Genomic DNA, 24,465 nt, shown 5'->3' with positions numbered 1-24,465 from the left:
CTCGGCTATTTCCCATAGACTTTGAATGGGGCAGCACCACGCGTGCCCGGCCTCCGCTCCATTCAAAGTCCTCCTAGCCACCGTCTTGCAGCTGGGGAGAACAAGGGACCAGTATCCCCCAGTCTGATGATCGGTGGGGGTCCCATTGGTCGGACTCCCATTAATCTAGTACTTTTCGCCTATCCAGTGGTTATGTAAAAAATGGTAAACGCTGGAAAGGATAGACTGGATCCCACTGCCAGGGTGCTCGCTGACGGTGGCAAAATCTCTTGACGGTTCCTTTCCGCAGAAATAAGTATCACTTTCCGATATTAATGATTTGTTTAGACCCACAACCCGTTCAGAACACTGCAGCACTTCTAGGGTCAGTTCACACGTTGCGTAAATACCGTATCGGCATCCGCATCAAATACAGTAGCAGCAGAGGGGATGAGAGAGAACAAATGTCATCCACGCGCTGCGTAAATACTGAGCGGGAAAAACGCTAAAATTGACCTGCGGTGCAGAGTTTTATTCCGCAGCATGTCACTTGTATTTGCGTAATCGCTGCTTTTTTGTTGCGGCTTTTCCCCGTTGAATTCAATGGGGAGGTAAAACCCGCAACAAATAGCAGATGTTGCGTTTTTTTGCGGCGGGTTTGCATCGATTCCGCCGCAAAAAGACAACTGCAAAAAAAGAAAATCTTATACTTACCCAGGAGTCTGTATTTCTTCTTCCAGGCCGGCCTCCTGGGATGATGTCTCATCCCATGTGCCGATCACAGGCTGTAAGCGGTCTCCTGGGATTAAATGTCATCCCAGGAGGCCGGTCTGCTAGCATGCCGGCTAAGTTCTGCAGTTTTCCGCAGCGGACATTCTGGGCGAAAAACTGCACCACAGTTTGGTGCGTTTTTTTGCCCGGAATTCCTTGCGGCACACTGAAAATATGCTGCATGCATTTACGCAGCGTATTTGCCCCGTCTGAACTCGGCCTTCTACAAAATGGAGAAACATGCTAAAAGTAACCAGATCTGTCAACAGCTAACCTGCTTGTTGATGGTTTCCCAGGAGCGGCCGCAGACTTTTCTTACTTTGCTCTAGAAATGCCACACTACTCTAGACTGACTGTAAAGATAGCAATAACATCATAAATGTAGTGAAGGTTTATTACACGGAGGCTGGATTGTATATTTAGGTGTCTAAGGTGGACCTCTGCCTATAAATCTCTGAACGTATTTTTCTTTTCAGCCCCTTACGTTGCTGAGCCTGGGTAATTCTTACCTGTCGCTCAAGAACCTGTCTGCTGCTCTACAAGTCTTCCGTGCTGCCCTGGATCTGAACCGGAGGTGTCCAGAGTGTAGAGACAGCCTGCAAATGATCCGCTGCCTGCAGCTTTACCCGCTCCTGTACAACGTCAGCTCCGCCTCCGTGTGCAGCGGTAAGCATACAGCCTCTGCTCACCGATACTGTCGTATAAACTATATTTGTTGTTCACTTTACTGTTGCTGCACAATCTCACTGGTTAATACAACGAAATGTCTCAAACAAAAATTACTGCTTGTTTATCACTTCATAGGGATTGGTAGTTTTATGCTTTGCCCATTTTTTAAAAAAATTTTTTTTTAGGGGGGTTTGTATTGTCCCTAAAATGTTGTTCATCATATTGGTTTTTCACAACTCTCACTTGTAATGAGCCGTGGTCAGGGCAAGTTTTCAGCCTCTAGATAAAACCAAGACCTTTTCTATTTACTGACAGCAAGCAGACATAGTATGCCATTTGAACTTTGTGTATGTTTACCTTATTAAACAGCGTTGTACAGTTTACATATAATATCAACCTACATAAAATGTTCTGTAACCCTGTGAATACATTACATGTACACAGTGACTCCACCAGCAGAATAGTGAGTGCAGCTCTGGAGTATAATACAGGATATAACTCAGGATCAGTACAGGATAAGTAATGCAATGTATGTACACAGTGACTCCACCAGCAGAATAGTGAGTGCAGCTCTGGGGTATAATACAGGATGTAACTCAGGATCAGTACAGGATAAGTAATGTAATGTATGTACACAGTGACTCCGCCAGCAGAATAGTGAGTGCAGCTCTGGAGTATAATACAGGATATAACTCAGGATCAGTACAGGATAAGTAATGTAATGTATGTACACAGTGACTCCACTTTTGATGTAAATTATGTCTAATATAAGCTTTAAGGTATAAATGTGGACATACAATGGAAGTTTTGCTTTTGAACATCATTTAACAGTTGAATAAATTTTGCTTCTAATCTGTTCATTGATCTTGAGCTGCATTTACAGTTCTTGGCACCTGGAGAAGCTGCTGCAGGCCATACGTTTCCTCTGCAGCGGGTAGAATTACATTTTGGCCGTACCAATGAGTGGGCGATCGTGTTATATGTAGATGGACCGGGTCCGTCAGAGCGATCGTCACGATTTGCTCTGGCATACAGGGAAGGTTTGTTGAGATGAGAGAACCTCTGCTGTAGTTGGTCCTTTACTGGCAGTGATGTGTCGGCGCTTTGTTTTGTGTGATTTTCTGTGTTCCACAAGGATTGACTTGCAATTCACCCCCAAATCTGCAGGTGAATTGCGGTCCCATTAATTGCTATGGGCCCATGCACACGACCGTGTTTTCCATGGTCTGTGCATTGCCCGGGAGCCTGGACCGCAAAAAGATAGGACATGTCTTATTACGGCCACGTTTTGGGGTCCCGGCTCCTTGAAATTAATGTACACGGCCAGTGATTTGCAGGCGGCCCGTGAGTGAAACTCTGCGGCCGTCTGAACTATGGTCGTGTGCGTGAGGCTTAAATGTCGTCATTGTCAATATTCACTAATTCCTCACCAATGATGCATGTCACAGGTTGCGCACAACTTGGAGTATGGCTGTCTTATCTAGTTCACCACTAATGAAATCTAAAAGATAGACCATAAAAGGAACACCCAGTTGTCAATGTACTCACATTTCCAGGAAGAATAACAGAGGAATATAGTTTTTTTTCCATGAGGAATGCAAGTATTTAGGCCTCATTCACACGGCCGTGCCCGTAATCACGGCCTGCGATTGCGAGGACAGCCGCCGTCCGCATTTTCGTAAAAGGTGTCCGCGGCCAATAAAACCTAGAGGGTCCGTAATTACAGAGATTTTTCACTGGGTATTTAGGCCTCATGCACACGACCGTATTTTTTCAGCCACATTTTTGCGGCTAAATTGCGGACCCATTCTTGTCTATGGGCCCATGCACACGACCTTGATCTACACGGTTCGGTCCGGGGGCCGTAAATCCCGAATGCAGACTCAGGACAAGTCGTTTTACGGTCCGCATTTGCGGATTCACCAATACTGGTAAATGGTTGTAGATCCGGGAGTCCGGACACATGGGTTTTTCGTGGTCCGACGACCACAACGGGCCCGTGACCTTGCGGACAGCAAAACCAATACGGTTGTGTGCATGAGGCCCTAGGCTCTACTCTGGTCAGCCACCATTTTTATTTTATTTTTTTTCTTTTACAAAACATTATTCTTTGATACAAAGTTACATTATTTTAAAGTGCTGGTTGGCATTTGTGCCAAGCGTCTATTGTTACAAAAATGTATGGGTATGATATGGTTTGTATGTATTTATATGCGAAAACTTTCCCAGCTGCAAAAGGGTTAAGGATCTTTTTGTTACATTGTCGCATCTTCTGATACAATGTAACGGGCGAGGAGACTGGTTACTGCGGCTGCCAAGGTTGTGTGGTACTAGAAGTCTCAGCAAGACCTATCTGGCAGGGAATCCTGGGACTTGCAGTTGCGTCGGTCTGGTGTCTTTTCTATTGTCCTCTCGGTCTCCGCCGCACTCCCCTCCATCGTCCCCTCCCTCCCTTTCTGGCTCGTGATCTCTGCTGGAAATCGAGCTATCTGAGGCCATTATTAATATTCCGGGCACGGCCGGCCTCTATACGTAGCAGCAGAACGGCGTGTGTGAGAGGCATCAGTAATCACATTTTCTAGTCTCTCTTATCTGCAAACTGGTTTGGAGAGTTAAATTTAGCTCCGTGTTTGGGGGGGGGGGGGTTTTGTGGCTTTTTTTGCTTTCACGTCACAAAGTGAGCGGCAGCCAATGACCGAAGCGGACATGAAAGGAACGGCACAGGGGAGTAGCAGTCATTTCATACAAAATAAGCAGAACCCCATTAATTATGGAACCGTCTATTTTTAGCTCTGATCCCTTTTGTGCTGCAAGATGTAAGTCGTATACACCCCCCCCCCCCCCCCACACCGCCACACGTCCCCCACCTCTGATGGAAATAGTCTGATAGATATTCAGTCGTCATAAAGCCAAACATGTCATAGCTGGAGAAATGGCACAGGTTGTGTGAGAAGATAAACTCAGGGGCATCTAAGGGCATTCAGTGTCTTATCTATATGTGCAGCTATTATATTATATATCTATAGATCCCCTTAATCAGCCCGTTATCTAAAATAATTGTTAATGACCATCGGTATGAAGATTTTAAGGGCAAACCCAATTACATGTGGAAATATTCCTATTTGTTCTTATTCATATTCTTGTATATAGGAGCAGTATTATAGTAGTTATATCCTTGTATATAGGGGCAGTATTATAGTAGTTATATTCTTGTATATTGGGAGCAGTATTATAGTAGTTATATTCTTGTATATAGAGGCAGTATTATAGTAGTTATATTCTTGTATATAGGAGGCAGTATTATAGTAGTTATATTCTTGTATATTGGGAGCAGTATTATAGTAGTTATATTCTTGTATATTGGGGGCAGTATATAGTAGTTATATTCCTGTATATAGGGGCAGTATAATAGTAGTTATATTCTTGTATATAGGGGCAGTATTATAGTAGTTATATTCTTGTACATAGGGGGCAGTATTATAGTAGTTATATTCTTGTATATAGGAGCAGTATTATAGTAGTTATATTCTTGTATATAGGAGGCAGTATTATAGTAGTTATATTCTTGTATATAGGGGCAGTATTATAGTAGTTATATTCTTGTATATTGGGAGCAGTATTATAGTAGTTATATTCTTGTATATAGGAGCAGTATTATAGTAGTTATATTCTTGTATATAGGAGGCAGTATTATAGTAGTTATATTCTTGTATATAGGAGCAGTATTATAGTAGTTATATCCTTATATATAGGGGTAGTATTATAGTAGTTATATTCTTGTATATTGGGAGCAGTATTATAGTAGTTATATTCTTGTATATATGAGTAGTATTATAGTAGTTATGTTCTTGTATATAGGAATGTATTTATATTCTTGTATATAGGGGGCAGTATTGTAGTAGTTATATTCTTGTATATAGGAGCAGTATTATAGTAGTTATATTCTTGTATATAGGAGCAGTATTATAGTAGTTATATTCTTGTATATAGGGAGCAGTATTATAGTAGTTATATTCTTGTATATACGGGGCAGTATTATAGTAGTTATATTCTTGTATATAGAGGGCAGTATTATAGTAGTTATATTCTTGTATATAGGGGCAGTATTATAATAGTTATATTCTTGTATATAGGGGGCAGTATTATAGTAGTTATATTCTTGTATATAGGGGGCAGTATTATAGTAGTTATATTCTTGTATATAGGAGCAGTATTATAGTAGTTATATTCTTGTATATAGGAGCAGTATTATAGTAGTTATATTCTTGTATATAAGGGGCAGTATTATAGTAGTTATATTCTTGTATATAGGGGCAGTATTATAGTAGTTATATTCTTGTATATAGGGGCAGTATTATAGTAGTTATAGTCTTGTATATAGGGGCAGTATTATAGTAGTTATATTCTTGTATATAGGAGCAGTATTATAGTAGTTATATTCTTGTATATAGGGGCAGTATTATAGTCGTTATATTCTTGTATATAGGAGCAGTATTATAGTTGTTATATTCTTGTATATAGGGGCAGTATTATAGTCGTTATATTCTTGTATATAGGAGCAGTATTATAGTTGTTATATTCTTGTATATAGGGGCAGTATTATAGTAGTTATATTCTTGTATATAGGGGCAGTATTATAGTAGTTATATTCTTGTATATAGGAGCAGTATTATAGTAGTTATATTCTTGTATATAGGAGGCAGTATTATAGGAGTTATATTCTTGTATATAGGGGCAGTATTTATAGTAGTTATATTCTTGTATATAGGGGGCAGTATTATAGTAGTTATATTCTTGTATATAGGGACAGTATTATAGGAGTTATATACTTGTATATAGGAGCAGTATTATAGTAGTTATATTCTTGTGTACAGGGGCGGTATTATAGTAGTTATATTCTTGTATATAGGGGTCAGTATTATGTATATAGGGGGCAGTATTATAGTAGTTATATTCTTGTATATAGGGGCAGTATTATAGTATTTATATTGTATATAGGGGCAGTATTATAGTAGTTATAGTCTTGTATATAGGGGCAGTATTATAGTAGTTATATTCTTGTATATAGGAGCAGTATTATAGTAGTTATATTCTTGTATATAGGGGCAGTATTATAGTCGTTATATTCTTGTATATAGGAGCAGTATTATAGTTGTTATATTCTTGTATATAGGGGCAGTATTATAGTAGTTATATTCTTGTATATAGGGGCAGTATTATAGTAGTTATATTCTTGTATATAGGAGCAGTATTATAGTAGTTATATTCTTGTATATAGGAGGCAGTATTATAGGAGTTATATTCTTGTATATAGGGGCAGTATTTATAGTAGTTATATTCTTGTATATAGGGGGCAGTATTATAGTAGTTATATTCTTGTATATAGGGACAGTATTATAGGAGTTATATACTTGTATATAGGAGCAGTATTATAGTAGTTATATTCTTGTGTACAGGGGCGGTATTATAGTAGTTATATTCTTGTATATAGGGGTCAGTATTATGTATATAGGGGGCAGTATTATAGTAGTTATATTCTTGTATATAGGGGGCAGTATTATAGTAGTTATATTCTTGTATATAGGGGGCAGTATTATAGTAGTTATATTCTTGTATATAGGGAGCAGTATTATAGTAGTTATATTCTTGTATATAGGAGCAGTATTATAGTAGTTATATTCTTGTATATAGGGGCAGTATTATAGTAGTTATATTCTTGTATATAGGAGCAGTATTATAGTATTTATAGTCTTGTACATAGGGGCAGTATTATAGTAGTTATATTCTTGTATATAGGAGCAGTATTATAGTAGTTATAGTAGTTATATTCTTGTATATAGGGGGTAGTATAGTAGTTATATTCTTATATATAGGGGATAGTATTATAGTAGTTATATTGTATATAGGGAGCAGTATTATAGTAGTTATATTCTTGTATATAGGGGGCAGTATTATAGTAGTTATATTCTTGTATATCAGGGCAGTATTATAGTAGTTATATTCTTGTATATAGGAGCAGTATTATAGTAGTTATATTCTTGTATATAGGGGGGCAGTATTATAGTAGTTATATTCTTGTATATAGGGACAGTATTATAGTAGTTATATTCTTGTATATAGGAGGCAGTATTATAGTAGTTATATTCTTGTATATAGGAGCAGTATTATAGTAGTTGTATATAGGAGCAGTATTATAGTAGTTATATTCTTGTATATAGGAGGCAGTATTATAGTAGTTATATTCTTGTATATAGGAGCAGTATTATAGTAGTTATATTCTTGTATATAGGGAGCAGTATTATAGTAGTTATATTCTTGTATATAGGGACAGTATTATAGTAGTTATATTCTTGTATATAGGAGGCAGTATTATAGTAGTTATATTCTTGTATATAGGAGCAGTATTATAGTAGTTATATTCTTGTATATAGGAGCAGTATTATAGTAGTTATATTCTTGTATATAGGGGGCAGTATTATAGTAGTTATATTCTTGTATATAGGGACAGTATTATAGTAGTTATATTCTTGTATATAGGAGGCAGTATTATAGTAGTTATATTCTTGTATATAGGAGCAGTATTATAGTAGTTGTATATAGGAGCAGTATTATAGTAGTTATATTCTTGTATATAGGAGGCAGTATTACAGTAGTTATATTCCTGTATATAGGGGCAGTATTATGGTAGTTATATTCCTGTATATAGGGGCAGTATTATAGTAGTTATATTCTTGTATATCAGGGCAGTATTATAGTAGTTATATTCTTGTATATAGGGGGCAGTATTATAATAGTTATGTTCTTGTATATAGGGGCAGTATTATAGTAGTTATAGTCTTGTATATAGGGGTAGTATTATAATAGTTATGTTCTTGTATATAGGAGCAGTATTATAGTAGTTATATTCTTGTATATAGGAGCAGTATTATAATAGTTATATTCTTGTATATAGGGGGCAGTATTATAGTAGTTATATTCTTGTATATAGGAGCAGTATTATAGTAGTTATATTCTTGTATATAGGGGCAGTATTATAGTAGTTATATTCTTGTATATAGGAGGCAGTATTATAGTAGTTATATTCTTGTATATAGGGGAGCAGTATTATAGTAGTTATTTTCTTGTATATAGGGGCAGTATTATAGTAGTTATATTCTTGTATATAGGGGCAGTATTATAGTAGTTATTTTCTTGTATATAGGGGCAGTATTATAGTAGTTATATTCTTGTATATGGGGGCAGTATTATAGTAGTTATATTCTTGTATATAGGAGCAGTATTATAGTAGTTATATTCTTGTATATAGGGGCAGTATTATAGTAGTTATATTCTTGTATATAGGAGCAGTATTATAGTAGTTATATTCTTGTATATAGGGGCAGTATGTATAGTAGTTATATTCTTGTATATAGGGGGCAGTATTATAGTAGTTATATTCTTGTATATAGGGACAGTATTATAGGAGTTATATACTTGTATATAGGAGCAGTATTATAGTAGTTATATTCTTGTATATAGGGGTCAGTATTATGTATATAGGGGGCAGTATTATAGTAGTTATATTGTATATAGGGAGCAGTATTATAGTAGTTATATTCTTGTATATAGGAGCAGTATTATAGTAGTTATATTCTTGTATATAGGGGCAGTATTATAGTAGTTATATTCTTGTATATAGGAGCAGTATTATAGTATTTATAGTCTTGTACATAGGGGCAGTATTATAGTAGTTATATTCTTGTATATAGGAGCAGTATTATAGTAGTTATAGTAGTTATATTCTTGTATATAGGGGGTAGTATAGTAGTTATATTCTTATATATAGGGGATAGTATTATAGTAGTTATATTGTATATAGGGAGCAGTATTATAGTAGTTATATTCTTGTATATAGGGGCAGTATTATAGTAGTTATATTCTTGTATATCAGGGCAGTATTATAGTAGTTATATTCTTGTATATAGGAGCAGTATTATAGTAGTTATATTCTTGTATATAGGAGCAGTATTATAGTAGTTATAGTAGTTATATTCTTGTATATAGGGGGTAGTATAGTAGTTATATTCTTATATATAGGGGATAGTATTATAGTAGTTATATTGTATATAGGGAGCAGTATTATAGTAGTTATATTCTTGTATATAGGGGGCAGTATTATAGTAGTTATATTCTTGTATATAGGGACAGTATTATAGTAGTTATATTCTTGTATATAGGAGGCAGTATTATAGTAGTTATATTCTTGTATATAGGAGCAGTATTATAGTAGTTGTATATAGGAGCAGTATTATAGTAGTTATATTCTTGTATATAGGAGGCAGTATTATAGTAGTTATATTCTTGTATATAGGGGGCAGTATTATAGTAGTTATATTCTTGTATATAGGGACAGTATTATAGTAGTTATATTCTTGTATATAGGAGGCAGTATTATAGTAGTTATATTCTTGTATATAGGAGCAGTATTATAGTAGTTATATTCTTGTATATAGGAGCAGTATTATAGTAGTTATATTCTTGTATATAGGGGGCAGTATTATAGTAGTTATATTCTTGTATATAGGGACAGTATTATAGTAGTTATATTCTTGTATATAGGAGGCAGTATTATAGTAGTTATATTCTTGTATATAGGAGCAGTATTATAGTAGTTGTATATAGGAGCAGTATTATAGTAGTTATATTCTTGTATATAGGAGGCAGTATTATAGTAGTTATATTCCTGTATATAGGGGCAGTATTATGGTAGTTATATTCCTGTATATAGGGGCAGTATTATAGTAGTTATATTCTTGTATATCAGGGCAGTATTATAGTAGTTATATTCTTGTATATAGGGGGCAGTATTATAATAGTTATGTTCTTGTATATAGGGGCAGTATTATAGTAGTTATAGTCTTGTATATAGGGGTAGTATTATAGTAGTTATATTCTTGTATATAGGAGCAGTATTATAGTTGTTATATTCTTGTATATAGGGGCAGTATTTATAGTAGTTATATTCTTGTATATAGGGGGCAGTATTATAGTAGTTATATTCTTGTATATAGGGACAGTATTATAGGAGTTATATTCTTGTATATAGGAGGCAGTATTATAGTAGTTATATTCTTGTATATAGGGGCAGTATTATAGTAGTTATTTTCTTGTATATAGGGGCAGTATTATAGTAGTTATATTCTTGTATATGGGGGCAGTATTATAGTAGTTATATTCTTGTATATAGGAGCAGTATTATAGTAGTTATATTCTTGTATATAGGGAGCAGTATTATAGTAGTTATATTCTTGTATATATTAGCAGTATTATGGTAGTTATATTGTATATAGGGGCAGTAATATAGTAGTTATATTCTTGTATATAGAGAGCAGTATTATAGTAGTTATATTCTTATATATAGGGGCAGTATTATAGTAGTTATATTCTTGTATATAGGGAGCAGTATTATAGTAGTTATATTCTTGTATATAGGGGCAGTATTATAGTAGTTATATTCTTGTATATAGGGGCAGTATTATAGTAGTTATATTCTTGTATATAGGAGCAGTATTATAGTAGTTATATTCTTGTATTATCGGGGCAGTTGTATAGTAGTTATATTCTTGTATATAGGAGGCAGTATTATAGGAGTTATATTCTTGTATATAGGGGCAGTATTTATAGTAGTTATATTCTTGTATATAGGAGCAGTATTATAGTAGTTATATTCTTGTATATAGGGGTAGTATTATAGTAGTTATATTCTTGTGTATAGGGGCAGTATTATAGTAGTTATATTCTTGTATATAGGGGCAGTATTATAGTAGTTATATTCTTGTGCATAGGGGGTAGTATTATAGTAGTTATATTCTTGTATATAGGAACAGTATTATAGTAGTTATATTCTTGTATATAGGGGCAGTATTATAGTAGTTATATTCTTGTATATAGGAGCAGTATTATAGTAGTAATATTCTTGTATATAGGAGCAGTATTATAGTAGTTATATTCTTGTATATAGGAGCAGTATTATAGTAGTTATATTCTTGTATATAGGAGCAGTATTATAGTAGTTATATTCTTGTATATAGGGGGCAGTATTATAGTCGTTATATTCTTGTATATAGGGACAGTATTATAGTAGTTATATTCTTGTATATAGGAGGCAGTATTATAGTAGTTATATTCTTGTATATAGGAGCAGTATTATAGTAGTTGTGTATAGGAGCAGTATTATAGTAGTTATATTCTTGTATATAGGGGCAGTATTATAGTAGTTATATTCTTGTATATAGGAGCAGTATTATAGTAGTTATATTCCTGTATATAGGGGGCAGTATTATAGTAGTTATATTCTTGTATATAGGGGGCAGTATTATAGTAGTTATATTCTTGTATATAGGAGCAGTATTATAGTAGTTATATTCTTGTATATAGGAGGCAGTATTATAGTAGTTATATTCTTGTATATAGGGGGCAGTGTTTTAGAAGATAGTCCTTGTGTAGTAAATATATTGTGCTTAGTTTGTTAGGCCAACCATTTAATTGGATTTAACAGTAATAACCACTCTTGAGAGCCCTGATACAATATGGTGTATGCTCAGGAAAAATAATTTCCTCCCTTCACTATTGTTGGCAGGTCACAAAAGTGCTTTACTCAGCAGGGGGTGACAATGAGTTCTGAGCATAAGAGATTGTTCCTCCTCAAAATTAAAAAATAAATAAATGAAATCAAAGCTATATTTTGATGCATTATGGGGGGGTGATCTTAAAAAAAAAATATATATATATAATATATAGATAGATATATTTCAACTAGTGACTGCGATAGTTTCATATATCCGTTGCGGTCAGTAATATGTGGGACTTGCGTATTGCTGGAGCTTTCGGCAGTACAGGCTCCGCTGGTGACATCACAGGTGACGTCGTACACTCCCGACTGATGAAGAACATGAGAGATGTAAATTGTCATTAAAGGGCTTCAATTAGTGTTTACTTGATGTCAACTCCGGGGATAATTTTAGCCTCCCAGGCAGGAGCAGGAATATCGCGTCACCGCTCTCATGAATTACACGTCTCCCGCCTCGTTCTGCTGGTTGCTTCATATAAGTGTAAAACAGATTGTGGATAATAAGGGGGGGGGGGAGCCTCATCGTCCGCACCCGGGTATTGATGAATCTCTCTCCCTGCTCAGTTTAATGGCATTGGATCAAAAGCCTCTTTTAATCTATTATGTATCATCCTGATATCCGATCCTCTGATTGCAATTGACAATTATGTCATTTTTGCGTCGTAGTGCGGCTGCCTCTCGCAGCTTGAAAATTAAAATATATATATATTTTTTGTATTAATGCTTCGGAACATGCAGGGTATATTATTTATTATAGTGTCGCTCCCGGTTTTGCACAATTGACGTATCGTTTCCGTTCCGCACCATCGTCATTCTTATTTAACGGCCCTCTGCCCCGGTACTAAAGGAAGGGGGGACCCAAGAAAGGATGACGTCCATATGCTGTAATGTGCCCTGCGGACAAATCCTGAGCTGTCGGGGTGTTTTATTGTAAATCGCTGGTTTATTTAAATGTCCACGTCTTTGCAGTTAACAATCAATTAAACGTGGCTCCGATTTGCCGATAAAGCGCATGTTGGCTCTTTTTCTGTCCGTGCAGCAGCCGCTACGCATGGACTTACCCTTAGGCCTCATGCACACATCCGTATTTTTGCAACGGCAATTCATCCGCATTACTGCGGTCCTATTCTTTTCTATGGTCTTATTCACACAACCGGGATTTACGGACTGCAAAAAATGCAGGACAGGTCTTTATGGTCCGGATTTCCGTATTCACCAATACTGGTGAATTGTGGATCCGTGAGGCCGGATGACACACGTGTACGTGGATGGACCACGCCGGACCCGTGGTTTGGCGGACTGTAAAACCAATACGGTTGTGTGTATGAGGCCTTGGATTGGGCGCTGTACGGTAAAGCGTCCCGCTTGGTTGATTGGCCGATTTGAGATCACATGGCTGCACCTACGCGCACTTTAGTCTATAAGGGGTCATGGATGTAGCCGGGTGGTCTTGATTTAGAACCTTAAAGGGGCCAAATTTTATTGCCAAGGATAAGGAACTTTTGTTTAATTCGCATTAAAAAAAATATATATATTTTAAAAAAAATAAAGTGATTTAAAATCACACACTTTTTTTTAAAATAAATCTATTTAGGATGTTCCCATAACTACAAAAAATGTTCATTTTATTTAACACGCTTATGGCGAACGGTGTGAAAAAAAAAAGTTACGGAATGGCGTTTTTTCTGTGTTTAACCTGTTATAGACGTGCTATATGATTTATACCACATAATGGCGCCCAAAAATGAGAAAATTAAAAATCGGACTTCAAACAGCTATTCTAATGAAAGAATCCAATCTTCAGGTCCTTAAAATGTGGGTGCCCCATTAGGCTACATGTTGCGTACTTTGCTTCGGAAGCAAAACCGCAGGAAACCACAAGAAATTTGCTTAAAATAACCGTACCTGCTGCGTACATCGCGGCGTTTTGCTGTGTATTTCTCCAGAACTAGAGAGATGTAATCGCGGGATAAATTAACATGCCGCGGTTTGGAACATACGCACCGCGGGTCAATTTACGTCCCAAAAAATACTGCAGTGTGGACATGAGATTCCCTGGAATCTCATTGCTATGCTGGTAGTGTTTTACGCTTCAGTTTTGCCGCACGCAAAACCGCACGGAATACGCATCGTGTGCATTGACCCTTAAGGGGGAATGCTCCTGTGTATACGCCAAACGTATCAATAGATTTCTATATATCGGAATTATGCCAAGAGTGTGTCCTAGTGACGTACGTCTCGGTGGTTCACAGCGGCACATACTACTTTATTTTTTTTTTCGTAATTTTATTTTTTTTTTGCTTTGACAATTGAAGTTAATGAGCAACGCATTCAACTCTGTCGGTTACAACGCTCTGTTAGGCGCAGACATCAGAGGTTTTCCCGATGCATACGGCGAATAAAGACTTCTAGCACAATGTGAGCAGAGCCGAACTGCCTTCTCTCACCCGATGTAATTAATAAGAACTGTACACAAGACTCTTCCCGTAATCGTACTGTACCGCCCAGCTCGCGGATGAAAGATGGGGTGGGAGAGCGCAATTCTAGTACACAATATTTTACATATAACGAATCTACATGACAAATAGTCACTTTTGGAAATACAATGGAGCAAATCCATGTAAACTCTCAAATAACAGCAACCAAGCACAGCACAGCTTTTATTTTACAAGAGCGCTATGTGGCATGGAAGAATGTGATTGGTTATGGGCAGCAAAAAGTTTTTTTCTGTTAGACAATTATCGTGAATCTCCCCCATTATGTCAAAATTACTGATCCTGAGTCACATCCTGTATTATACTCCAGAGCTGCACTCACTATTCTGCTGGTGGAGTCACTGTGTATATACATTACTTATCCTGTACTGATCCGGAGTTACATCCTGTATTATACTCCAGAGCTGCACTCACTATTCTGCTGGTGGAGTCACTGTGTACATACATTACATTACTTAGCCTGTACTGATGCTGAGTTACATCCTGTATTATACTCCAGAGCTGCACTCACTATTCTGCTGGTGGAGTCACTGTGTATATACATTACTTATCCTGTACTGATCCGGAGTTACATCCGTTATTATACTCCAGAGCTGCACTCACTATTCTGCTGGTGGAGTCACTGTGTACATACATTACATTACTTATCTTGTACTGATCCTGAGTTACATCCTGTATTATACTCCAGAGCTGCACTCACTATTCTGCTGGTGGAGTCACTGTGTACATACATTACATTACTTATCTTGTACTGATCCTGAGTTACATCCTGTATTATACTCCAGAGCTGCACTCCCTATTCTGCTGGTGGAGTCACTGTGTACATATATTACATTACTTATCCTGTACTGATCCTGTTACATCCCGTATTATACTCCAGCGCTGCACTCACTATTCTGCTGGTGGTCACTGTGTACATACATTACATTACTTATCCTGTACTGATCCTGAGTTACATCCTGTATTATACTCCAGAGCTGCACTCACTATTCTGCTGGTGGTGTCACTGTGTACATACATTACATTACTTATCCTGTACTGATCCTGAGTTATATCCTGTATTATACTCCAGAGCTGCACTCACTATTCTGCTGGTGGTCACTGTGTACATACATTACTTATCCTGTACTGATCCTGAGTTACATCCTGTATTATACTCCAGAGCTGCACTCACTATTCTGCTGGTGGAGTCACTGTGTACATACATTACATTACTGTACTGATCCTGAGTTATATCCTGTATTATACTCCAGAGCTGCACTCACTATTCTGCTGGTGGAGTCACTGTGTACATACATTACATTACTTATCCTGTACTGATCCTGAGTTACATCCTGTATTATACTCCAGAGCTGCACTCAGTATTCTGCTGGTGGAGTCACTGTGTACATACATTACATTACTTATCCTGTACTGATCCTGAGTTACATCCTGTATTATACTCCAGAGCTGCACTCACTATTCTGCTGGTGGAGTCACTGTGTACATACATTACATTACTTATCCTGTACTGATCCTGAGTTATATCCTGTATTATACTCCAGAGCTGCACTCACTATTCTGCTGGTGGTCACTGTGTACATACATTACTTATCCTGTACTGATCCTGAGTTACATCCTATATTATACTCCAGAGCTACACTCACTATTCTGCTGGTGGAGTTACAGTGTACATACATTACATTACTTATCCTGTACTGATCCTGAGTTACAGCCTGTATTATACTCCAGAGCTGCATGCTGAGTCACTGTTTATATAAATTACATTACTTATCTTGTACTGATCCTGGGTTACATCCTGTATTATACTCCAGAGCTACACTCACTATTCTGCAGAGCTGAAATCTCCCAGCATTCACTTGCAGTTTAGTGTCTGCACAGAGTTTTCTCTAGTTTTTTGCATTTTGGGACGTGTCGTCTTTACACCAGTAATGTACAGTCGTCTGATGTAATAGTTTCTGGCCGTCCAGCGCGCAGGGAGTGTGATTTATTTGTACTTCATGTATTTCTTTTATTGATGTTATTTGTTGCTGGTGATGACGTTTTTTGCGTTGTCCGTTAGATTTTGCTTTTATGACTTTGCTGGTGTCAGTGCAATGTCAGGACAGGCATATAAGGTGCAGCTTCACTGACAGACACTACAGTCTGCTGCTGCTGCGGATGAGGAGGATGATTGGGATAATGCCGGTCACGTGGCTGTTAGTATATGGCAGCATCCTGCACTGAGTCATGTAAGGACACATAATTGGCTCTTGGCTTTCTGCTGCTCGTCTTAGCGTTTAAGAGTCGTCAGAGTGACTGGTATTGTACGTAACGCGCTCCGTCACCACCAGACCTGCGAGCACCTCACCGTCTACTGACGAACTTTCGGCTTATTTTTTCTTCTAGTGCCTGTTACTAAATAAACTGGCGCCTTTCCTCAATCAGACGTCTGTCCTGCGCGATCGGAAAATTCTGCAAAAGTCCAAGTCACGTGAAGGATGACAAGTCCGGTGGGGCTTCTTAAAGGGGCGCTGAGCTTAAAAATACAAATATCAAACCGCGACCTGATCAAAAAACAACTAGACCAATCGAGTGTAAGCCCCCCCCCCCCATGCGCACGACCAGAGGCTTTATCCGTAATTGCACGCAATTTGCGGACTTGTGAATTTCTTTAGGCCACGGACACCGTCCAGTATATTTACGGATGTGTGTCAGGGCCGTATAAATGATCCGCAAGATATAGAACGTGTCCTATTCCTGTCCAGCTGTTGCACTGACTCGCCCATGGAAGTCTATGGGCGCGTGCAAAACTGCGGACGGTTACGGATTTACATCCGTAGCCGTCGTCATGGCGGAAGCGTTGCAATGCGACGGCAGGGTATTCCCCAAGAAAGTGGCACATGAGTGATCACGTGACCTCTTCTAGGAGTTGGGACATGTTGGCGACCTTTTTTGTAGATTTTTTTTTTTTTGTTGGGATCTGTAAATAGGAATGCGCTACGGACCGTATTTGCGGACAGCGTGACAAATATGCGGATGACTTAAGGATCCGTGTTTGCGGACAGTAAAAACTACAGTACCGTGCGTGAGGCCTTAGGTAAAATTGTCCTGATTTTAATTGTTGATACTACCACTAGCGTGCTCTGCTGCTGTAATTGCATGATGGGCGTTGTAGTCTCTGTTGGTTGGAGACCCTTTCTATAACCTTTAGGAGCCAGTCTGACGGTTTAGTGGCCCATGTAATGGACTCTCGTAGATGTCGACCCATTAAGGAGTCAATAGCACTTTAAGGCCGTTCTCAGGGGATATGGGGGTGGGGATTCCAGGTCTTTCCATTTCAGTGCTGACCCCCCCCCCTCCCCACCACCCTCCGCTTGCTGGACATGTGTTAAATCCAGGCATCTTGGATTTTGTTTTTTTTCAGGGCACTGCCACTCTCAAGAAAAGGGGCAGAATATACAGAAATACTTCCATAGTTACCCACAAGAGGGCGACAAATCTCCCCTGGAGGACAGGACTGACTCTACGTCCGATTCCGCGCTGCAACTGGAAAGTAAGATAACCTGGAGAGGGCGCTGTAGTGTGTGTACATACATGAATGAAGGGGGAGGCGTTCCATCACAATACTTGGGCTACACTTCTATAGGTTATATAAAGAACATAAAGGAATTGTCCAGGATTTGAAGGAAGATTGAATTTTTTCCGGAAACAGCGCCACACTTGTACATGAGCTGTGTATTCACGGATGGGACTGAGCTGCAATACCAGGCATAGCCATGGACTAAAGTGGCGCTGTTTCTAATTTGGAAAAACTCCTTTATTCAATGACTGATCTTGACCACTAGGAATGTTTATTTTCTTTTCCATATAAAAGTTCCCAAACTAGTAAAGCAGTTGCGCGTATCACTATCGGCGCTCGTGTACATGGGCATCCTCCGAAATGTATGGAGCTGTAATATTGCACTTAGAGGCATATGGAGACGCTCTAGGGCCACATAGAGTGCTGTGTTTTAATCGTTTCAAGGGAACAACTGCCTCTGTAATATGGTGCCATACTGAGGGCCCATGAAGCTGCACACGTGTTGCTGTGTGCATGGAGCCTTTTACGGCTCCCTAGTCTGGAGCCAGGCAACATCCGTGCCCTGCCATAAAGCTACATTGGACTCCATATGTGAGAGATTCTCTCCTTCAAGCCATGTTTCCTTATACTTCCATACATGCAGAGTTCGTTTGAATATGTCACAATTTATTTTCTGTTTGGTTTGTATGAGACTTGACAAGTAATATAATGTATGTACACCGTGACTCCACCAGCAGAATAGTGAGTGCAGCTCTGGAGTATAATACAGGATGTAACTCAGGATCAGTACAGGATAAGTAATGTAATGTATGTACACAGTGACTCCACCAGCAGAATAGTGAGTACAGCTCTGGAGTATAATACAGGATGTAACTCAGGATCAGTACAGGATAAGTAATGTAATGTATGTACACAGTGACTCCACCAGCAGAATAGTGAGTGCAGCTCTGGAGTATAATACAGGATGTAACTCAGGATCAGTACAGGATAAGTAATGTAATGTATGTACACAGTGACTCCACCAGCAGAATAGTGAGTGCAGCTCTGGAGTATAATACAGGATAGAACGCAGGATCAGTACAGGATAAGTAATGTATGTACACAGTGACTGCACCAGCAGAATAGTGAGTGCAGCTCTGGAGTATAATACAGGATGTAACTCAGGATCAGTACAGGATAAGTAATGTAATGTATGTACACAGTGACTCCACCAGCAGAATAGTGAGTGCAGCTCTGGAGTATAATACAGGATGTAACTCAGGATCAGTACAGGATAAGTAATGTATGTACACGGTGACTGCACCAGCAGAATAGTGAGTGCAGCTCTGGAGTATAATACAGGATAGAACGCAGGATCAGTACAGGATAAGTAATGTAATGTATGTACACAGTGACTCCACCAGCAGAATAGTGAGTGCAGCTCTGGAGTATAAGATTCATTCTACGTGTAAATTGGTGAGTGTTCAGTGGGGGGTCTCTACATTAGATCTTCATTTTGTTCAGTCAGGTTGTGTAATATTTTGTCTCCTCTTCTCTCAGATGTCATTATGGCTGAAACCAACAACACAGAAGAATCCACCCCGGAGGCTCCGATATCTGAGGAGATGTTGGCTCTTGTAGATGAATTTGAAAACTCGTGGCCCCTGGAAGCTTTTGAGGGTGCCCTGGAGCTGAAAGGGCGACGAATGGACCTGCAGGGAATTAGGGTCCTGAAGAAAGGGGCTCAAGATGGTCAGTCGGGGTCCTGCTTCGGAGATTGTGATGATGACGAGGAGGCTGAATGGGTAAGTTCTTCACATAATCGGCTTCTTACCATGTCCTGGGTGAGGGGGGTGGCAGTGAGTCTTCTCCGTGCAGTGTTGACTTTGTTAATTTCTGTCTTTGCTTAACCCATTAATGACTTCGTTTTTTTTCTCGTCCTTTGAAGATTACTTTCCAGGTAAAACGCGTAAAGAAGCCGAAGGCAGACGACGTAAATCCTGCCGACCTCTCAGAGGCACTTGGGGAAGACGTCATTGATGTTGATAGTGATGACTTTCAAGCTGCACTTGAGATCAGCGGGCCAAAAATCCCTTCTCCCGGTCCCCAAGGTAAACATGCCCATCTGGGCAGCCTGTCCGCCTCTGTTTTTGGGTGGTTGTTGCCCTTTCTAGTAGAAAATGATCTGACGAGTCTTGGTTTCCACTGCCACAATATTGCCAGGACAAATATACAGCAGCGGCCTCGTAATGATGTGTAATATATACGTCTGTTATGTGTATAAAACGGCAGCTATCTTTTTGTGTCCGTAATCACTGTATAATTTTCTTTACCTTTCTGATGTACTTTGTGTTTCAATTCTCCACCATTTTGTGCTTGCTGTTAATGAATGGAAACCTTTTTGTTACTACACTGTATCGGCATATATATTCATCACTATTCCAGACGTTTAGATCAGAGGATTGTTTACACGCAATACAACTTTCCAATGACACGTCTGACATTACATTCCGATGTCCGAACCGGATCATTATACGGAGATAGGCGGCGCTACAAAGGGGCTGCTTATCTCGAACTAAGAAAGTAGTTTGTCACAGATCATTTATGTAGGAATTTTCGTCGTCTTTGCCAACTAGTGATTGAGGTTCTTCAGCTGCTGCAGTGTGTAATCTACAGTTCTGGGAACCAGATGTTGCAGAACATCATCATACACGCCTCAGCTGCTGCAGAACATCATCATACACACCTCGGCTGCTGCAGAACATCATACACACCTCGGCTGCTGCAGAACATCATCATACACCCCTCGGCTGCTGCAGAACATCATCACTCACCCCTCGGCTGCTACAGAACATCATCACACACCCCTCGGCTGCTGCAGAACATCATCACGCACCCCTCGGCTGCTGCAGAACATCATCACGCACCCCTCGGCTGCTGCAGAACATCATCACGCACCCCTCGGCTGCTGCAGAGCATCATCACGCACCCCTCGGCTGCTGCAGAGCATCATCACGCACCCCTCGGCTGCTGCAGAGCATCATCACGCACCCCTCGGCTGCTGCAGAGCATCATCACGCACCCCTCGGCTGCTGCAGAGCATCATCACGCACCCCTCGGCTGCTGCAGAGCATCATCACGCACCCCTCGGCTGCTGCAGAGCATCATCACGCACCCCTCGGCTGCTGCAGAGCATCATCACGCACCCCTCGGCTGCTGCAGAACATCATCACGCACCCCTCGGCTGCTGCAGAACATCATCACACACCCCTCGGCTGCTGCAGTGTGTAATATACAGTTCTGGGACCAGATGTTGCAGCACATCATAATACACACAGCTGCTGCAGAACTTGCCTCCTTTTTATATGGCCCTGAAACTACTTGGTGATTACCAATATTCCTGTAATTTACAGACGGGGGGACATTATCCCGTGTATAATGGGTTTGTCAGATTTACTTTCTTGGGGCCGGAGGGATTTTCAGCCTCGGAATGTAAAAAATGGATGTTTCTATTCCTAACCATTTCCAAGATCAATATCTGTTTGTCAGTGAATAGAAACTCAAGTGTATTAGGAAGTTGCAGAATTTTTCATTCTAAAACAAAAAGTGATTGAAAACCGCGCCGAAACCCTGAAGTTCCTACAACTCTGCATCATATAAAACGTCTGCTTACACATGTCCTGGATTTCCCTTCTATATCATATCAAGTGTTCCCTTTTCAGGCAGGAGACCTGATTACCGGAGTCTCGGATGGCCAAGTCCTGATGAGTGTCTAAAGCTGCGGCGGGTGGAGCTGTCTACCGTGGCCAGCACTTGGTTGGCAGTGTCTGCAAAAAATATAGAGTAAGTGCAAAGGTTTATCAGACTTTCTTAGGCCCTGTTCACACTGAGGTTTTGGACACGGAGACCGCATCCGAATCGGTGTAAAAAAACGCCAGAAAGTAAATGCCGTTAATTTCAATGGGAGGCGGTGGCGTTTTTTTTTCTGCAATTCATTAATTCCTTTAATCCGGCATCAACGCACCCTGGTAGGTTCATGAGATCTGATAATCCGGCGCTGGAAATGATGGCATTGACCTCCCGATTCATAAAATGGTTCACAATTCACTGCCCACAGGATACGATGGGAGAAATTATTTACCCCTTTATAGGCCGAAGCGAATCTGAAATATGGCGATCGTGAAGCGTTTGACAAATCAGGTTAAAAATTCACTCCTCATTAGTGCCGGATTATCAGATATTCTGGATTATTAGGCAGTCGTAGGAAATTCTTAATATTTGCTTGCCGGTAGAGAAATTAACACGTGACCGGCGTATCTTATACCAGTCTAATCAAAGGAGATGTTTGGAGTGATTTGCCCCAGAATTATTAGAAGTTGCACGTCTCTGGACAAATTTGGCGCATTTTACTTTCTTTGAGGCAGAAAAACGAATCTACGTTTGTCATCAGCAAGTTTTGCGCCAAAATTTGCGCAATTTTCAGGCTTTCTGTTTAATAAATTTGATTAAAACGAAGTCTCCTTGGAGCCGGCCCGAATATTCTCATCACTTTCCAAATAAGGAGAAAACCCACGAGAATTATTTTTGGCGCAGTTTATGCTAAACTGGCATAACCGCTGCCCAAAATCTTTTAATCTGACTTTATTTCGTAATCTATGGAGTCTGGGGTTTGGTTTCTTCTGCTGTTCCGTGCTGGATTATCCGAGTTTATGGATTATCAGATGCCGGATGAAAGGATTTCACGACTTCCGTGCAGCGTAGCCCCTTCTCATTGTGGTATTTTGCTCTTGTAGTATTACAGAACATGTGGATTTTGCCACCCAGCTGCAGGAACCCGGTGTAGAGCCCCTATGTAATGCCAACCTGCCGGCCAGCATGCACACCCTGGACCACCTGTATGGGGTAGCAAACCGAGCTGCCATACACTACACCGGAGAGAGCCAACTGAAGGAGGTCAGTGCTGGGAGTTCTCCCGTGTGGTTTTAGGTTTGGAGACATTTTGGTAATAATTTTGCTTGTTTTTCAGGTTTTACAGAACCTTGGCAAGGACAAGTACCCACCACAGTCCCTGGAGCAGGTGGGCACCAGAATAATGAAGGTGCTGGAGAAGGTGCGTCTGCAGAGTTTCCTTTACACACTTTGTCTAATTTAGATGATCCTATAAAGGGGTTAAAATCCTCAGGATTCGCCGTCCGTGTTTGATCGGTGGGGTATCCGACCATCAGATCACAGCGGCTGTGCCTGGTCCTATAGCTCCGCCCCAGATGATCGTTGGGGGTCCCAGAGGTCATACCGATCAAACATTGATGGCCTATCCCAGGGGTCAGCAACCTTTGACACTCCAGCTGTTGTGAAACTACAACTCCCAGCGTGCACTGACAAACAAAGGCTTTATTAAAAGTCTATCAGGGCATGCTGGGAATTGTAGTTTCGCATCGGCTGGAGTGCTGAGTTGCTGACCCCCCTGGACTCGATCCTAAGGATTTACTCCCAGAAAACCCCAGTACATGGTGCGCCCCTGACTTGTTAAAACCCTAAAGTCGGCACATTGGGATATTGGAAAAAGCCACAAAACCTGGAATTGTCAGATTCTAAAAGTCGCTGCCGATAAGTTGGTTTTCTTGTAGTCGGGAGATTAGATTGTAAGCTGCTGGGACAAGTGTCAATGGGATTATTTTTTAATGTAAACCAGACATAATAGGATAAATTCCTGAATGCAGTTCCTTTGGCATAATCGCATTGAAAAAAATGTTTGATGCAAGCGCCGTATTTATGGGGTCAACCTCGCCCGTTTTTTTTTGTTTTTTTTTTACGCCAAATATCAAACGGCCGTGGGTTTCAAGACACACATTATATGACTGAATTATTCCAGTTTCTGGTACTTCAGACAAGTGGCGCTGAACAACACGCCGTACAACCTGGCATTGTCCGATAGCGTGCGGTGAATACGACACCCCGATATTCCGCATCCTGCAGGGCGCTATGGCTGCATTACTCCATGTACTTGAAAATAAATATAATGCAGGAGGAATCCCTCATCTGAAAATCTGCGATTATGTAAATGTGAACAGTCCTTTACTTCTTGTCTTCTAGAATCAGACCTCGTGGGTATTATCCAGCATGGCGGCCTTATACTGGAGAGTTAAGGGCCAAGGGAAGAAAGCCATAGACTGCTTACGGCAGGCCCTGCACTACGCACCGCATCACATGAAGGTCAGTCCCGATCCTAAGACTCTCCATCATTTCCAGTCACCTGCTCGGATTCTGATTGGTGTTGAGGAGTCTGTGCATCGGTCAGTAAACATGGCGGCTCGCTGATCAGCTGTATGGCCGTAACCTTTTGCAAATAGTCTTCTCTCCATATGACGTCTGTCACCCTCTTAGCATCCTGCGCAGGCACC

The 24,465-nt window shown here is 39.8% G+C and overlaps 1 protein-coding gene across 2 annotated transcripts in view; it reads left to right on the top strand.

Annotated features, from left to right (window-relative positions):
- Positions 1 to 24,465, top strand: part of TTC17 (tetratricopeptide repeat domain 17) — a 52,119-nt gene that overhangs the window by 24,166 nt on the left and 3,488 nt on the right. Inside the window, exons 16-23 of one of the 2 annotated variants that reach the window (XM_075838060.1) lie at positions 1,227 to 1,416; positions 17,930 to 18,058; positions 19,625 to 19,869; positions 20,013 to 20,175; positions 21,787 to 21,907; positions 22,858 to 23,017; positions 23,091 to 23,174; positions 24,158 to 24,277. In XM_075838060.1, the coding sequence (XP_075694175.1) occupies positions 1,227 to 1,416; positions 17,930 to 18,058; positions 19,625 to 19,869; positions 20,013 to 20,175; positions 21,787 to 21,907; positions 22,858 to 23,017; positions 23,091 to 23,174; positions 24,158 to 24,277 (1,212 nt within the window). The remainder of the gene's footprint in view (positions 1 to 1,226; positions 1,417 to 17,929; positions 18,059 to 19,624; positions 19,870 to 20,012; positions 20,176 to 21,786; positions 21,908 to 22,857; positions 23,018 to 23,090; positions 23,175 to 24,157; positions 24,278 to 24,465) is intronic. The other variant, XM_075838061.1, reaches the window with a different exon arrangement.

The sequence above is a fragment of the Rhinoderma darwinii genome, chromosome 9 (assembly GCF_050947455.1).
Source record: "Rhinoderma darwinii isolate aRhiDar2 chromosome 9, aRhiDar2.hap1, whole genome shotgun sequence".
Classification (NCBI taxonomy): Eukaryota; Metazoa; Chordata; class Amphibia; order Anura; family Rhinodermatidae; genus Rhinoderma; species Rhinoderma darwinii.
Note: the sequence above shows the minus strand (reverse complement) of the source record. Positions and strands in the feature narration are given on the sequence as shown.